The sequence below is a fragment of the Crinia signifera genome, chromosome 1 (genome assembly GCF_055691185.1).
Source record: "Crinia signifera chromosome 1, ASM5569118v1, whole genome shotgun sequence".
Classification (NCBI taxonomy): domain Eukaryota; kingdom Metazoa; phylum Chordata; class Amphibia; order Anura; family Myobatrachidae; genus Crinia; species Crinia signifera.
The window spans coordinates 219,436,203-219,454,823 of NC_139217.1; the positions used below are offsets into that span (position 1 = coordinate 219,436,203).

Here is an 18,621-nt window from a genome sequence, read left to right on the forward strand (position 1 = left end):
ATGGGGGGATTCAAGTGTTTTGCCACTAGATGGCACCCGACCAAGCAATTTGTTCGAGACTGCACGGTACTGACATTGTTATGTTGTTCTTTTTGCCTTTTTTGTTTAAATTGTGGTATTTTTTTGAAGGTAAAGAAGATTGTAAAAAAGCCACGAGCTGCAGAAACTGTTAGAAAGACAAATCAGAAAGAAAAACGTGGAGACCGGCCAAGAGGAAGGTTAGAGGAACAGTTCAAGGAAAGCTTATGTACAGATGTGTCTAGATACATTATTGCTGCAGTCTTTCCAAACAGCCTTTCTAGGCTTGCCATTTCTTATTAGCCTCTGCTACTGCCAGGGTTCTTTTTCTCTGAAAATGTTTTAGCTGCATTACCATGCAATTACTGTGCAGATTAATTTGATATGCAACACTTGCATATCTCTATGCCAGTGATTTTCAAACTTTTGCAACTTGCGGCACACAAAACAAACAAGATTTTAAAATTGCCATGTGGGACTTTGTGGCCCAATCATTCAGGCATCTTGGCAATTGGCATATTGAAGGCGTATCTGAAAATCTATTATAGTTCTCTGATGAATGTCTGTGTGTTTCAGACCACCAAAATCAGAAAAAGCAAAAAAAAAGCCTGAAATAATAAGTGATCGGAAAGTGGAGAAGAAGGGTGAGTTGGAATGAAGAGCACTTGTTACTGTAGGAGGTTACCAAAAACATTGATGTGTTTTATGATGATCTTGTGCACTTTGTAGAGCCCACTGTGGAGGAGAAACTCCAGAAGCTGCACAGCGAAATCAAGTTTGCATTGAAAGTGGACAGTCCTGTGAGTTGCTCGAGCCCATGATCATCTTCCATAGTATACATTAAAATGTGACTGTGATGTGTAGTCTACTTATTTGTGGATCACACTAATATACACTGATAATACAACATTGTTTTACACAGTTCTTGAAACTTAATATACATAACTAAGGCTCCTCCATTATCTGTTGTTTACTCTATAGGATGTGCACAGATGTTTAGATGCCCTAGAGAAGCTCGGCAGTCTTCAGGTGACTTCTCACATTCTACAGAAGAATACTGATCTAGTGGCCACACTCAAGAAGGTGAGGTGCAATGTGCCTGGTCTGCAAACCACTTGTGGTACCTTAGAAATAAAACATACCAATATATTTATAGAGAGAGCTGTAGATAGATCAGTTTGACACTAGCCGTCCCTACCCATCATTGCTGAAGGATTCTTATTTTTATATAATCATGCTGCCTTGACTATTTTAGGTCATACTTTGGGCAGTATTCAATGACAATTTTGACGATGTGCAGCGAATCCTGTTTAGGATTTGCTGCACATTCGCCGCTGCCCGCCATGTTCCGGAGCCTCGCCGGCTCCAGTATTCAACGAGACAGGGGCTCGCTGCCCCTGACCGCCGAATTTTAACTCCTGCGGCGATGCCACAGGGAGCCTGAGGACAGCGGCAGGCAGGGAGATGGAAGTCTCCCTGCCTGCCCCAGAACGTTTGTGGGGGGAGGTGGGCTCCCCGGGAGCCAGGCAGCACAGGCTGCCCCCCGAGATAGCCAACAGGGGACCGGGTATTCACTACCCCTATCATGCATATGTAATGATCGGGTGCAGTGAATATATGAATATCCAATGAGTGGCTCGGCTCCCGGCCCCCTGCTGGCTGCTGTGTGAAAAAAAAAAAAAATATATATATATATATATATATATATATATATATATATATATATATATATATATTCTCCTCACTAAATCTAAAGAATAAAATTCCTGATTTTTTGACACCTAATGTAAAAAACAAAACACTTTATTTTAAAAGTTCACATTCCACTTCACCATAAAAAGATAGCGATTGCTACTCGGTGAATCATGGCGATAAAAACCTTGAAATGTATTCGCCATCTGGTCATTGAATAGGGCGATTCACCGTTTTAGTCAAAAAATCGCCGTACAGCACGAAAATAGCACAAAATCGCCATAAAACATGGCGAATCAGCCTCATTGAATACTGCCCTTTGTGTTTAAAATATCTTCTGTAGTAAAACATGTTTACCAATTTCTTTAGTTTGTGAATACCTAGCTATAGACCACATTTTTGACTGTCCTCTAATTTGTATGATTTGATTATTGGCATAACTGATAGGGTAGAGACCAAAGATGCACACCAGCATGGAAGAGTGGGGGCAACTGGGCTCCAGTCAGTGTCGTGGTTTCCACTAATGCCCGGTTTCCAGTGTTTAGGAGCAAATGTTTTGTCATATACTTCCATACATAACTAATAAACAATTTGCTCCCAAACACTGTTTAGACAACCTAGTTAAATATATTTGCTTTAATAAAGCTATAAGAACAATTGTTTTGTCCATTTTTTAGCATTTGGCAGCAAATGGTTGATTGTCATTTGGTTCTCATACATTACCAGTAATTTGGATTGGTTGGAATGATATAAAAGTTCTAATGTATTCATACATTTATAATGACTAACATCAATCAAATTAAAACTAAAATGGGACACACAGAGGATACTGAAGGAGTTTCTTGGGTATTACTTGTTGCTATAATTCTCAGTCCTCACATTAAAAAGTTTTGTAAGGGGTCTCCACAGTTTCTATCGTCTGTAAATGATATATACGTCACCACTTTATCTTTGATCCGTACGAAGTTGGTACTTGCCGCTGGAGGAATCTTTAAGCTCAGATTGAGCAGGCAGTGGCCTTGCAGTAGTGTGGAGATGCAGGGACTGTTAAGTGCAGATGGAAGAGCAGAGTGGTATACAAATCCCAACAAGGGAAAATGGGGAAATCCTTCGGTGAGGAGTGCAGGTATCTGCTGAGCTGGTTCAGTCAGAAGTATAGATTGTAATTGTCCTCTAAAATGTCCCAGTGTACCACTTTAAACGTTTTGTTGTTCAATGGCAACTTTCTCAGAGGTATGCTTCTGTATTCTCATGACGAGATATTTATACCCCCAGGACAGGAAGTTCAGTACAAACAATTATCCAATCAATCATCGTAAATATTATAAAAAACACATTGTAGTATTAATCGGGGTTTTATTGGGTTTTGGAGTAGAGCTAACAAGAGCCTCTCCTAGACACAATACCTGGCGCTCGGTAGTTTGATTAAATTTATATATTGTAGATCAATAGATAAATAAATGAATAAATATGGTAGCTGCTGCAAACACTTCTGTGGGTCCGCCTAGACTCACAATAAAATAAAATTTAAGGGGAGGGAAATTGAAGTATGTTTGCGCTGCTTGATATTAATGCTATAAACACACCATATGGTTGGAAAAATTGAATGATTGACACACTGTTGCAAATATATGCTTTATATAAATATAGGCATGGAAATACACAGTTAATACATCTGAAAATAAAAACACTTAAATAAAAACAAATGTCATATATATGACAGATCAATGTTGAATTGAAGTCCCAGTATCATGGGCTGTATTGATTTAGGACATTCAGCAATCCTCCATTTATGAGTGAAACTTTATAGAAATATGCTAATAATTGTAATTTGGTGGTACCAGGAAATAAAGTCCAGTTTGTGCACACAGGATTATGAAGTGATAGGGAAATAATGGGTTTTCAACTGTCCAGTAATGTAATGAAAATAGCACAGAAAATTTTTTTTTGTAGTCACCAGTTTGTGTAGTAAATGCTCACCCTTCTGGAGTTACAATCTCTTCGTGCTGAATCATGTAGATGTACCGGCAAATCGTCCCAGTTGTTTTTGCAGGGGGGGGGGGGTGTTAGGTCTTTAGGGACCTGGTATTCGCCCTTCTCGGCAGCGGTCCTGAGGTCAGCGACGGAGTCACCGTCCTGGCCGCAGCGGCACACGAGGTGGATTGGCGATGTAAGCGGTCCTTTGCCCAGATGGGGAGCCGGATAATGAATTCCCGCTGTAGTGGAATAAGCGGTCTGTGAAAACAGCTGATGGCCGGCAGCGTGGAAGCTGCACTTCAGCTGTAATTCAGACTGGAGGGTGAGCGGAAAGCTGGAGGGTGTCTCTGTGCTGAGGTTCGGTTTGTTGTCAGCGTGGTAGCTGATTGCCGGCAGCGTGGGGTAAGCTGCGCTTCAGCTGTAAGTTGGAGGTTTAGCTGAATGGGATTTCCAGTTCAAACAGAGTGATGACGTCAACGTGTTTCGTCCCCGGGGTAATTAGGGAACTTTCTCAAGACAAGTAACTCTGCTCTTGAAGGAGACCTTATTTATAGGTGTGCAATTAATCAATTAGCTGAGCGATCAATTGAAACACCAGCTTCTTTTTAGAATACAGATCATGTGTATAAAAGAAAAGAAAAATATATAATAATATAACATTGCAAACAGTGTGTCAGTTTATTTAGTACTTGCAAAGTTAAAAGTCATATATATATTCTGAAATGGGTAAGATATATTTAATCTGCATATTACAGGATTCATGAACTAATTACTGGTAGTGATAGGAGAAGGAACGCTCCCGTCAACACTGAGTGGAGATTACATACATAGTAGCCACTTATACTTTCTTTCGAATCATACTAATAATGTGATCTAAGTATATTTCATGAATCCTGTAATATGCAGATTAAATATATCTTACCCATTTCAGAATATATATATGACTTTTAACTTTGCAAGTACTAAATAAACTGACACACTGTTTGCAATGTTATATTATTATATATTTTTCTTTTCTTTTATACACTTGCTCTGTATTCTAAAAAGAAGCTGGTGTTTCAATTGATCGCTCAGCTAATTGATTAATTGCACACCTATAAATAAGGTCTCCTTCAAGAGCAGAGTTACTTGTCTTGAGAAAGTTCCCTAATTACCCCGGGGACGAAACGCGTTGACGTCATCACTCTGTTTGAACTGGAAATCCCATTCAGCTAAACCTCCAACTTACAGCTGAAGCGCAGCTTACCCCACGCTGCCGGCAATCAGCTACCACGCTGACAACGAACCGAACCTCAGCACAGAGACACCCTCCAGCTTTCCGCTCACCCTCCAGTCTGAATTACAGCTGAAGTGCAGCTTCCACGCTGCCGGCCATCAGCTGTTTTCACCGACCGCTTATTCCACTACAGCGGGAATTCATCATCCGGCTCCCCATTTGGGCAAAGGACCGCTTACATCGCCAATCCACCTCGTGTGCCGCTGCGGCCAGGACGGTGACTCCGTCGCTGACCTCAGGACCGCTGCCGAGAAGGGCGAATACCAGGTCCCTAAAGACCTAACACCTCCCCGCAAAAACAACTGGGACGATTTGCCGGTACATCTACATGATTCAGCACGAAGAGATTGTAACTCCAGGGTGAGCATTTACTACACAAACTGGTGACTACAAAAAAAAAATTTCGGTGCTATTTTCATTACATTACTGGACAGTTGAAAACCCATTATTTCCCTATCACTTCATAATCCTGTGTGCACAAACTGGACTTTATTTCCTGGTACCACCAAATTACAATTATTAGCATATTTCTATAAAGTTTCACTCATAAATGGAGGATTGCTGAATGTCCTAAATCAATACAGCCCATGATACTGGGACTTCAATTCAACATTGATATGTCATATATATGACATTTGTTTTTATTTAAGTGTTTTTATTTTCAGATATATTAACTGTGTATTTCCATGCCTATATTTATATAAAGCATATATTTGCAACAGTGTGTCAATCATTCAATTTTTCCAACCATATGGTGTGTTTATAGCATTAATATCAAGCAGCGCAAACATACTTCAATTTCCCTCCCCTTAAACATTGTAGTATTACACAACAGAAACATAATTGGAGGTAGACCTATTGACTATTTTCACATTAAAGAAATAATTGTTTTTGAGGTTGTAATTCAACTTTTTCATTAATATTTTCTGGCATTTTTTCAGGTCACGTCTGGTTCTTGGAATGCATATGGCGTCCAACTTCCGGTCTGTGGAACATACTTCTGGTATGGGGACCCCCAGACCAGAAGTTGGTGGAAAAACAGTATTTTTAGATTCATACATTTTATATCTTGTTTGTAAACTTCTTCTGTGGCTTCTAATGTGTCCCATATGTATTTTGGGGCCACCAATACATGTTGAATGGTGCTATTTATTAATACTCCACTTTACAGTGAAGGCATTACCTGTAGGTGGAACGCACATGTGTTTCAAACAAGTGCGTACCCAGAAAGCATTCCCCAGCTAACAAAAGTCAAACAAAAAGATGGAGCAGCTCTCATCTAAGCGGCTTCCGGCGTGCCGATCACCATCCTCCGCTGGCGAATGGGGCACGCGTCGGAGACGCTCTCATGCCGTATTCTCGGCAATGGACACATGAGCGTGCAAGACATTCGTGCGTCCACATTCTCCGGCGTGCCAGCCGCCAGATATCAGGGGACGGTGCACCGGCAGAAACTTGCCCCATCTGTAGTAGGTTCCATAGGTACTTGGCATTTTAAACTTTTAAAGGAGCATAGAGTAATATAAAATTCTCCCTATAAGAGGCTAAATTTAACTTTTATACCATGGAAGCTTCAAAATAATAAGAAAAAGGGAATGTTGCAGTTTGATACTTATGAATATTAATTATAATTATTCTCTATTCTTATGGATTAAAAAAGAATAATTCAAAAGAACAGACATTTTAAAATAGTAGTTATAAGTGAAATATAAAGATAGTAAAAGTGATTTGTTTAGATTTATTAATCCATAAAGATAATAACAAATTACAAATGTAAAATAAAAGTACACGATACACCTTTTATCAATATATAGGGGGGGGGGGGGGGGGGTATTCAATCCCCCACCGCTATTTCAGATGAGGGATATAGTGGTGGGTGCCTATTCAATGCTGTGTTTCCTGACAGCATTGTAGAGGCATCTCGGCAGAATGGACCAGACTTTAAAAGCAGTCAGGCCCATTTTACTGAGAACGGCCGTGGATGTCTAGATCACGGGCTTATCTCGATGATCCGCAGCCATGCCCCAGCAGGTGGGACATTGAATTAAGGTAATTTATTGCCTGCACTTTTAAATGGGAATTTATAGGGTGAAGTTTGCAATCACATGGAAAACTTTCCTATTTAAATTTCAGTATAGGCTGCAAGCCATAGGCTGTTAGTGCTTCCATAGAAGTGCTGACATAAAAGTGCTATTATATTAATAATTTTAGCATTATACCTGCGTTAAACCGAAGGTAAACTGAAGGCAAACAACTACAATCAAACAACAGCACACATGGACTGCACTGATACCTCAAACGTATGTAATTCATTTCCAAAATGCTCTCTAAATTTCTGTTATGCAAACTCTTGTATGATTTGCAATATTTTGATGTAATGAATTGACTTTAATTGTTATTACTTGTTTGGGGAAGTTGTTCAGTGAAGCATAGTTTAGTGTTGCATGCTGCCTGGTGTCTACTCAAACACAGTGCAAATGATCTCCTTTGACCATTTGGCCATTAGTGTTCAGATGTAGCCTGACTTGAACAGACTCACTTTATCTTTAGATTTAGTGACCTGCAGCTGTGTAACTGATAAAGTGATTTCTGAACAGTAAAAAAAAAAAAAAAATAAGACATTGGACAACATCATCAAACAGGTAATTTCAACTTTAGACTTTCATTTTGTACTGTCTGAACATGGCTAGGAATAACAGATGCACATGCAACATTTTTAAAGCTATGTGTGCAAACGCTAGAAGCCTAGGAGACAAAATTCCTCAGCTAACAGCAATACTAACAAGGGATGACCTATTTATTTATTTCTTTCCAGTTTGTTATATAGTGCCACAGATTCCGTTGCGCTTTACAATAGTAGAACGTGATAAAACAAACTGGGTAACAGACAGACTTGGGGGTTGAGGGCCCTGCTGCAAGTTTACAATCTATAGGGATATAGGAGGGAAACACAAAGACAGGCATCAGTAATAGCATAGCAGTCCCACCAGGTTACAAGTCCAGAAGGGAAGCTATATAATACATAAGTGCCTCAGAGTGTAGAACTAATTAGGCTTGCCTGAAGAGGTAAGTTTTCAGGGAACACTTGAAAGTTTGGAGGCTAGCGGAGAGTCTTATTGTGCGTGGAAGGGCATTCCATAGGATGGGAGCAGCCCGATGAAAGTCCTGTAATAGTGAATGGGAGCTAGTAATCCGTTCAGAAGAGACGCAAATCTTGTGCAGAGCGGAGTGGTCGAGATGGGAGATATTTTGGGATAAGTAGAGAGATATGCTGGTGCAGTATGGTTAATAGCTTTATATGCTAGTAGAAGTGTTTTATATTGAATACGGTAAGATACAGATAACCAATGAAGGGACTGGCAGAGCGGATCAGCAGACGATGAGTGTCTTGCAAGGAAGATCAGCTTAGCAGCAGCATTTAAAGTGGATTGTAGTGGTGAGAGTCTGTTCTTGGAAAGACCAGTTAGGAGACTATTGCATTAATCAATGCGGGATATAATGAGTGCATGGATAAGAGATTTAGTAGTGTCTTGGTACTTGTTTCCTAGCACGGCCCCCATGATCTTGATTGTATGTGTCGGGCCGATATCGCAAGCATCGCATGCAACCAAATCGCATGCAATGCGATCGACACGATTTTTACATTGGAATCAATGTGAAATGGTCCCTGAGACCCAATTTTACATTGATTCCAATGTAAAAAGCCCCCAAAACCCCAATTTTAATTGCTAACCCCCCCCCCCCCCCATGGGTGAAATGCCCCCCCCCATTGTTAACGCCACCCCACTATTGACGCCAACACGAAGCGTGGCGAGCCTACGAGGGGTGGTGGTTGGCGTGGAGTTGATTTTATAAAGTGTGGCGAGCGGACGCGCATAACTTCACAGGTATACGCGCTCCCTCGCGGGGCTCTCTGCGCTCGCCACGCTTCGGGCTCGGTGGCTTGCTGCGCTCGCCACACTTTATAAAATCAACTCCACACCAACGTGGATAGTGGGGGTATGAAAAGGTCGGAGGACGCGTACCGCCGCCGCTCGCCACGCTTCGGGTTGGCGTCAATAGTGGGGTGGCGTTAACAATGGGGGACCATTTACCATACTTAATGCCCATGAGGGTGCATATACAATCAAAAATCGGGCACATTGGCCCTTTTTACAATGTTCCCTATGTAAAATCGCGTTGATCGCATCGCATGCCATTATAATGGCATGCTATCAATGCGATTTTAACTTTTAAAGCTAATTTAACATTGATCTCTATGGGAAAATCGCGTCGCTCGCATCGCATGCATTATAATGGCATGCGATGGACGCGATTTTCTCATTGCCGTCAATAAAGGCTGGTAATTGACAGAAAATCGCGTCCATCGCATACCTTAAGTACCTTAACTTAAGGTATGCGATTTACCCCGACGTGCGCCGTGCTAGGAAACAAGTACCGTGTCTTGTGTGAGATACGATTGTATTTTGGATATGTTTTTTAGATGCATGTAACATGATTTGGAGACCGATTGAATGTGGGGAAGAAAGGACAGGTCAGAGTCAAGGATGACCCCTAAGCAACAAGCTTGTGGGTTACGGTAGATTGTCGAGTTGTCAACAGTGATGGAGATATCAGGATGGTAACTGTTCTTAGTTGGCGGGAATATAAGTAATTCTGTTTTGGAAATATTAAGTTTGAGTTGGCGAGAAGACATCCAAAATGAGATGGCAGAGAGACATTCAGAGACTCGGCCCAAAACCACTGGTGACAACTCTGGGGTTGATAGATTTGAGTATCATCTGCATATAAGTGATACTGAAAATCTGAAAGAGCTGATTAGTTTGCCAAGCGAGGAGGTATAGATTGAGAAATGCAGAGGACCTAAGACTGAGCCTTGCGGAACTCCGACTGACAGAGGTAGTGAAGAGGAAGTAGAGTCAGAGAAGCGAACAGTGAATGAGCGATCAGATAGGTAAGATGTGAACCAGGAAATGGCTGTATCATTAAGACCTAGGGAGTGTAGTGTTTGTAAAAGGAGAGTGTGATCCACAGTGTCAAACGCAGCAGAATGATCAGAATGATCCTCAAACTATTTTGCTCTGGGACCCCATCAGACAATAAAAATAATTACGGGACCCCAGAAAGTTACTGCAGAAGATCACATAACATGTGTAGTCATCAGAGAGCACCTGCATGGCAGCATTGTGGAGGCATAAAATGATGGGAGGAGTCTAAAATAAACAATTCAACAGATTTTTGAATAGATGCAACCCCATACTGAGAAGGTCGGGACCCACTTGGGGGTCAGAACCCACAGTTTGAGAACCGCTGATCTACAAGAATAAGCAATGAGTAATGGCTTTTAGACTTAGCAGTTACCAGATCATTGACCACTTTAGTCAGTGCTTTCTCAGTGGAGTGTTGAGAGTGAAAGCCTGGCTGAAGCGGGTCTAATAGGGTGCTAGAGTTAAGAAAGTTAGTGAGGCGAGAGTAGACCAGTCTCTCGAGTTGGGGAGGCATGGGAGCTGAGAGTTAGGACGATAGTTAGAGAGAGAGTTAGGGTCAGAATTGTGTTTTTTCAGAATGGGAGTAATCACTGCATGTTTGAGCAGACACAGAAAAGTACCAGTAGCAAGAGAGAGATTGCAGATTTTAGTTAAGGTTGGAATAAGCACAGGAGATTGTGGCTATTACAGAGACATGGTGTAATGAGAATCATGACTGGGATATAGCTATACCAGGATACAATTCATTTAGGAAGGACAGAATGGGAAGAATCAGAGGAGGGGTGGCAATGTATGTAAAGAAAAGCATAAATGCTACTTTAATACAAAACATTGAAGAAAAAACTGAGGCCCTTTGGGTGACCATAGAAATGGGGGAGAAGGACACTATTCGCACTGGGGTAATCTATAGGCCACCAGGCCAGGGGCAGGATTTTTACAGGAGCCTATTGCTTGATGTCACTAAAATGGCTTTAAAGGGAGAGGTCATATTCATGGGATACTTTAGTCTACCTGATGTGAATTGGGAGGAGTCTTTTGCAAGATCAACTACAAGTGGCAAATTTCTAAATTCCCTACAGGGAGCATCTCTCAAGCCATTTGTGAGGGAGCAAAGACTCAATATTAGATTTAATACTCACAAATGGTGACAGGATTTCAGACATATATGTGGGTGAGAACCTAGGATCATCAAGCAGTATGGTTTAGTATCAAGGCAGGATCCAACTCCAGTCACACAAAAACTAAGGTGTTGGATTTTAGGAAGGCTGACTTTGCAAAAATGGGGAGATGTTTAAGCGATTCATTAGTGGATTGGAGGAATGTGAAAGGAGTGCAGGAGAGGTAGAAAAAAATTAAAAAGGGCAATACTAAAGGCATCAGCAGTATTGCACTTTTCTTAACACTTTTGATACAAAAGGTATTAAGAAAAGTCCCAGCAAAAGGAAGCCAGTGTGGTTTACCAAAGAGGTATAAACTAGTGTAAAAGCAAAAAAGATAGCCTTACATACAAGCAGACTCAAAATAAGAACGACAAAGAAGTGTATCTTGCCAGATGCAAGGAGGCTAAGGAAGTGATCAGGTGTGCAAAGGCACAAGCTGAGGAGAAAATGGCTCAGTCAGTAGATAAAGGAAGCAAACCTTTTTTTAAGTATATAAGTGAAAGGAGAAAATCAAATGGAGGAATAATAAGACTTCGGACAGACACTGAGAATTTGGTGGAGGGAGACAAGGAAATTGCAGATCATCTAAATTATTTTTGCTCTGTATTTACTATAGAAGGGAAGGGACACAGTTAAGTTCAAGGACATTCATAAAAATAATGTAGATGGAAGTACATTTACTAAGGAGAAAGTCCTAACAGAACTTTCAAGACTGAAAGTGGATAAATCAATGGGGCCAGACGAAATGCATCCAAGGATCCTAAAAGATGTGCAAGTAGTGCCATTAACAGATTTATTCAACCAGTCACTAGATACAGGTGCAGTTCCAGAGGACTGGAAAAAAGCAAATGTAGTTCCACTGCACAAAAGCGGAAGTAAAGAAGAAGCAAGTAACTACAGACCAGTGAGCCTTACATCAGTAGTAGGGAAATTAATGGAAACACTATTAAAAGAAAGAATAGTGGAATATCTTAAATTAAACAACTTACAGGATCCAAAACAGCATGGTTTTACTGCAGGGAGATCATGCCAAACAAATCTTATTGACTTTTTTTTGACTCTGTGACCAAAATAATAGATGAAGGGGGGGCTATAGATGTGGCATATCTAGACTTTACTAAGGCATATGACATTGTCCCGCATCGCAGACTGCTAAATAAACTTGAAAGTGTGGGATTGGATCATAAAATAGTTAAATGGATAAGCAACTGGTTGCAGGATAGGAAACAGACAGTTGTAGTAAATGGAGTGCATTGTATGGAGGGACATGTTACCAGTGGAGTACCCCAGGGATCTGTACTTGGACCAGTGCTCTTTAATATCTTTGTTAGTGACATTGCAAATGGTATTGCAGATGACACAAATATATACAACAGAGTAGACACACCAGAAGGGGTAAATCAAATGACTGATGATCTACAGTATGTAAACTTGAGAATCGGTCAAGAGCATGGCAACTACAGTTTAATGCTAAAAAATGCAAAATTATGCACTTGGGTCTCAAAAAAACAAAAAGCTCAATATAGTATCAAGGGTACTATAATGGAAACTGCTGAGGAGGAAAGGGATCTAGGAGTCACTATTTCAAGTGACTTAAAGGCAGGAAAGCAATGTAGCAAACCAATGAGGAAGGCTAGTCAGATGCTTGGTTGCATAGGCAGAGGAATCAGTAGCAGAAAAAAAGAAGTAATAATGACACTTTATAGGTCATTGGTACGGCTTCATCTGGAATACTGTGTCCAGTTCTGGAGACCATATCTTCAGAAGGATATAAAGACATTAGAGAGTGTACAGAGAAGGGCAACTAAAATGGTGCATGGCCTGCATCACAAAACTTACCAGGAAAGACTAAAAGATCTTAACATGTGTAGTTTGAATATTTCTATCATGTCCCCCTTTTCCCTTCTCTGCTCCAAATATATGAAGGGTTTTAACATAGTACAGGAGGGAAATTTTCTTCAACGGAAAAGAAGTAATAGAACCCGAGGACATGCACTGAAGCTGGATGGAGGTAGGTTCAGGGGAAATGTTAGAAAAAATTACTTCACAGAAAGGGTAGTGGAAAAGTGGAATAGCCACCCATCAGAGGTGGTAGAGGCTAAGACAGTAGAACAATTTAAACATGCTTGGGATAGGCATATAAATATCTGTACAAAGAAATAAGGATCAAAAAGGGTTGAGATTACCTGAAGGATAAAAAAAGGGGCAGACTAGATGGGCCAAATGGTTCTTATCTGCCGTCAAATTCTATGTTTCTATGAATCCTGCCTGCTGAATAACAGGAGAGCGGGCCCAGAATGGGCAAGGGTCACGACTTGAATATCCCCCCAAGCTTTGTTTTTTTTAACTGTCTCCTCCTCCTCGTTCCGTGATCTTAACGTGTTCTAGTCCCAAAATCCTCAGGCTAATCGGTTCACCCTCCTGCTGTATTGAATAGTGTTTTGATACACTATGGCATGGGTCTTCAACCTATGGCCCTCCAGATGTTGTGAAACTACATGTTCCAACATGCATTGCCACATTTTTTTCCTATAACAGCATGCCAAAACTGTCAGGGCATGCTGGGACATGTAGTTCCACAACATCTGGAGGGCCACAGGTTGAAGACCTGTGCACTATGGGGTTCAAAATTATTTTCAGACTGTTGCGATGGTGCTCTAAAAAACAAGTTTTCGATGCTCTAGAGGTGCGTCCTATATACTTAAGGTTGCGACCCACAAGTGAGCTGATAGACTACATAAGTATTGTCACAATAAGTGTCTTGATTTCATATGGAAGTTGTTCATCCTCTATTAATACTTGTTTGGTCTTAGTTTGTGTGAATTTACAGGTAATGCATCTATTTTTGTTACATATATAGATTTGAAGCCAAGTTAACCTGATTATTTTTGCTTCTCTAATACCCCTTTCCCACTGCAGGCTTTACACGTGTAAATGCCGTTTTTTTAGCCTTTTTAAACGGCTAGAGCTGCAGTGGGAAAGCTCCAGGTTGCTTTACACGGGTAACAAATACCGGTTTTTGTTACCCGTGTAAAAAGCAGTGTTTTTAACGTGTAATAGCCGTTTTTTCGGCAGTGGGAAAGGGGTAGCCCTTTACCCGTTAAAAAAAAAAACGGCATGGGGTCCCCCCCCACTGCCGAAACCAGCACCAGGCTGAAGGAGCCGTGGCTGGTAATAAAAAATCAGGAAACCCGACAAATAGGGGTTCCCTGATTTTTTACAACCAGCCCCAGGCTCCAGGTCCGGGGCTGGTTCCCAAAATACGGGGGACAAAATGACTAGGGGTCCCCCGTATTTTAAGAACCAGCCCCAGGCACAACCAGCCAGCAGGGTAATGCCACAGCCGGGGGACACTTATGATATAAGTTCCCGCGGCCAAAGCATTAACCCTACCGACCAGTCAGCCTGGCCAGGGGCCCTGGGGGAGTGGGGACCCCCCCAATAAAGGGGTCCCCCCCCTCCAGGACTTACCTGACCAGGCTGAAGCCTGGTGCTGTCCCCGGTGACCCTGGAGCGGTGGTCACCGGGCTGATGGTATTGTGTAAAAAATAGAATAAAAACCATTGTCTTTTACTGGTGAACTATGAGTCCCAGCAAGCCTCCCCCGCAAGCTGGGACTTGGAGAACCACAAGTCCCAGCCTGCGGGGCATTAAAGGGCCCGCTGGGTCTTGTAGTTCCACAGTAAAAGAAAGAGTTAAATAAACACACTGACACACGTGAAAAATAAAAGTTTAATACATACATAACACATACATACTGATACTTACCTATCTTGAGCCCGTAGGTAGCCCTGGTCCTGATGTCCTGGTCCGTGTCGGCGTCTGTATCCAGTCGGCATCCCTGTCGGCGACGGCGTCGGCGGTCCGGAGTCCGAAGAAATCCATTTGGGAAGCTGTGGAAGGAAATCCTACTCACCTGTCCCAGCGCGACGTAGTCCAGGTAAGGTCTTTGCAAAAAAAACAAACCGACACCCGAACCAAGCGGACACAGCTGAGAGCCGCACGGTGTTTACATCGTGCGGCTCCGCCCCCGAATGCCGCTATTGGCCGCCTTGCGGCCTAGCGGCCAATCAGGAGCCGCTAGGCCGCAAGGCGGCCAATAGCGGCATTCGGGAGGCGGAGCCGCACGATGTAAACAAACACACCGTGCGTCTCCGTCAGTCCGCTTGGTTCGGGTGTCGGTTTGTTTTTTTTGCAAAGACCTTACCTGGACTACGTCGCGCTGGGACAGGTGAGTAGGATTTCCTTCCACAGCTTCCCAAATGGATTTCTTCGGACTCCGGACCGCCGACGCCGTCGCCGACAGGGATGCCGACTGGATACAGACGCCGACACGGACCAGGACATCAGGACCAGGGCTACCTACGGGCTCAAGATAGGTAAGTATCAGTATGTATGTGTTATGTATGTATTAAACTTTTATTTTTCACGTGTGTCAGTGTGTTTATTTAACTCTTTCTTTTACTGTGGAACTACAAGACCCAGCGGGCCCTTTAATGCCCCGCAGGCTGGGACTTGTGGTTCTCCAAGTCCCAGCTTGCGGGGGAGGCTTGCTGGGACTCATAGTTCACCAGTAAAAGACAATGGTTTTTATTCTATTTTTTACACAATACCATCAGCCCGGTGACCACCGCTCCAGGGTCACCGGGGACAGCACCAGGCTTCAGCCTGGTCAGGTAAGTCCTGGAGGGGGGGGACCCCTTTATTGGGGGGGTCCCCACTCCCCCAGGGCCCCTGGCCAGGCTGACTGGTCGGTAGGGTTAATGCTTTGGCCGCGGGAACTTATATCATAAGTGTCCCCCGGCTGTGGCATTACCCTGCTGGCTGGTTGTGCCTGGGGCTGGTTCTTAAAATACGGGGGACCCCTAGTCATTTTGTCCCCCGTATTTTGGGAACCAGCCCCGGACCTGGAGCCTGGGGCTGGTTGTAAAAAATCAGGGAACCCCTATTTGTCGGGTTTCCTGATTTTTTATTACCAGCCCCGGCTCTTTCAGCCTGGTGCTGGTTACGGCAGTGGGGGGGACCCCACGCCGTTTTTTTTTTTTAAATTCTCCCCCCCCTATCTTTACACTGCTTAAACGGGTTTTTAAACGGGTAAGTGTGAATGTGACAAAAACAGCTTTTAAACGGTAATTTACCGTTTAAAAGCTGCAGTGGGAAAGAGTCTTTATGGCTCTTACCCGTTTAAAGACCCGTTTAAAAAAAACGGGTCTTTACCCGTGTAGGCAGTGGGAAAGCAGCATAAGATACATTTTATGAGTTTATTTCTTCATAAGATAAAGTGTGGTTTTGTTGGGCCTTACGTATTGGATCCTGTTTTAATATACATCATTTTTATTAATAATTGTTTTAATCTGGTTGGATTCTGCATTAATTGTTGAAATTAACAACTATATTAACAATCTATATCATCTTTCGTATTCAGAATTGTTTTTACTTTATGTATATTTTTCTTCAGTGATGATACATTTTGCATGTTTGACGCAAGAATCAGTCAGAATCTTCTCTCCTGGGGTTTTTTTTTTTTGTGTTGATTCAAGAAGACACCTCTATCTGCATTGAGGGCTTCTGTGAAGGCTCTGTGATGAAGTATTCGGGTTATCCTAGCTTTCAGATCTGGGAGTCTTCGTAATTGGCATTTAGGTATATAAGTTTTCCAGCGCAGATAATATGCATTCTGGAAATGTAAATGTGTGTTCTTTTTTGCAATTAATGGTATGTATCTTATTTTGTCTCTATGGAATACATCGTGAAAAATTAATGGTGATAAATTAAGTGGGGTGATAAGCGTGAGTGAACATGAGATTATAGGGGTTATTATTCATATAAGTGACAAAGGAAAGTGGTGTTTGTGCATCCCCATTCCAAATGAAAAAAATCTATATAATGGCCATAGAGATAGGCCCATGACATCACCGCTGGGAAGAAGAAAGTTCACATAAGCCGATAAAATTAGAAGTGAGGGTGTGTATGTCTCCCAGGGGTTGCAACCAGTGTCTTGTGAATTGTGGGGAGGTGATAATAAAAGGGAGTGATGGGGTAGGGGTAAAAAATAAGGTACTTGTGTATTATCACGGCGCCCACGAAATCGGCCGCAAATCGCATGGAAAAATCGGATGCGATTTTCGACCGATTTTTCACTTTTTTCTGGCCGACTTGCATGCTGTTCCATCATTGCACACCTTGCACACTCCCAATTTCCATCGTATTGCATCGCATGCAATATAGTGGCATGTGATGCATGTGAAGCGATTCGATTTGTAATTGTACAATTACCCTGATGGGTGCTTACAATGTTAAATGCACCTTCATTGTTAACGCCACCCCCACTATCAACGCCAACCCGAAGCGTGGCGAGCCCGCGAGGGGCGGCGGTGCGTGTCCTCCGACCTTTTCATACCCCCACTATCCACGTCGGCGTGGTGTTGACTTTAGATAGTCCGAAGCGTGGCGAGGGGACACGTAATACATGTAAAGTAATCCGCGTCCCCTCGCGGGGCTCGCCGCGCTTCGGGCTCGGTGGCTCGCTGCGCTCGCCACACTATCTAAAATCAACTCCTCGTCGACGTGGATAGTGGGGGTATGAAAAGGTCGGAGGATCAGCAGGAAATGGCCGAAAATCGGACGCAAAATCGCATCGCAGATCAAATCGGCCGATAAATCGGATGCGATATCGGATGCGATTTAGATGAAATCGGGCGCCGTTATAATACACAAGTACCAAAAATAAATGTAAAATAATCTGTATTGATGATTTGGGACTCTAGTGCATTATCTAATAGGGTTCTAAACACCTTATTGAATTGGGTGGTGGGATCCTGTGAAAGAGAGTGATATAATGAAGAGTATTTGATAATTGTCTGTGGGCTTCAGTTAGATTACCAGATTGGACCGATTCATCACCCTCCCGCATAACCTCACCTGCCACAATTTTTTCTATTGGCGGCACAATTATCTACTCTAGTCCAAAAGTATGCAACCTTGGAGTTATTCTTCATCCCTTCCTCTCCTTTAACCCACACATTAAGCACTCACAGTCCTGCCATTTCCTTCTCAAACCTATTATCCAGGATCAGACCATATCTCACTCAGGATGCTACCAAGACCCTCATCTACTCACTTGTCATCTCCAGATTGGAAGATGGAAATCTCACCCTATCTGACCTCCCTAACAAACCCCTCTCCGTACTCAAATCTATAGTCAATGCTGCTGTCCGAATCATCTTCCTCTCCACACGTACTATTTCCACCTCTGCTCTCTTTAAATCCCTGTATTAGTTCCCTGTCCCCTTCAGAATCCAATTTAAATTTCTCACACTTAAAGCCCTTCATCCATTCCTCTCCCACTTACATATTTGACTTTTTATCTCTTTGCACTCCTACTCGCCCTCTTTGCTCACAAATGCATTATGTCTCTCCTTCCAACTGGTTCCTTGCTCTCATTCCTGCTTCTAAGATTTTGGCCATTGTACACACTTTCTCTGAAATTCTCCTCCTCTCCCAATTAAAA

General features: G+C 42.5%; 1 protein-coding gene across 1 annotated transcript in view; it reads left to right on the plus strand.

Moving 5' to 3' along the window:
• HDGFL2 (HDGF like 2) overlaps nucleotides 1–18,621 on the plus strand; it is a 191,435-nt gene that overhangs the window by 125,354 nt on the left and 47,460 nt on the right. Inside the window, exons 10-13 of the mRNA XM_083179276.1 lie at nucleotides 130–218; nucleotides 595–662; nucleotides 748–818; nucleotides 1,000–1,101. Of these exons, the coding sequence (XP_083035402.1) occupies nucleotides 130–218; nucleotides 595–662; nucleotides 748–818; nucleotides 1,000–1,101 (330 nt within the window). The remainder of the gene's footprint in view (nucleotides 1–129; nucleotides 219–594; nucleotides 663–747; nucleotides 819–999; nucleotides 1,102–18,621) is intronic.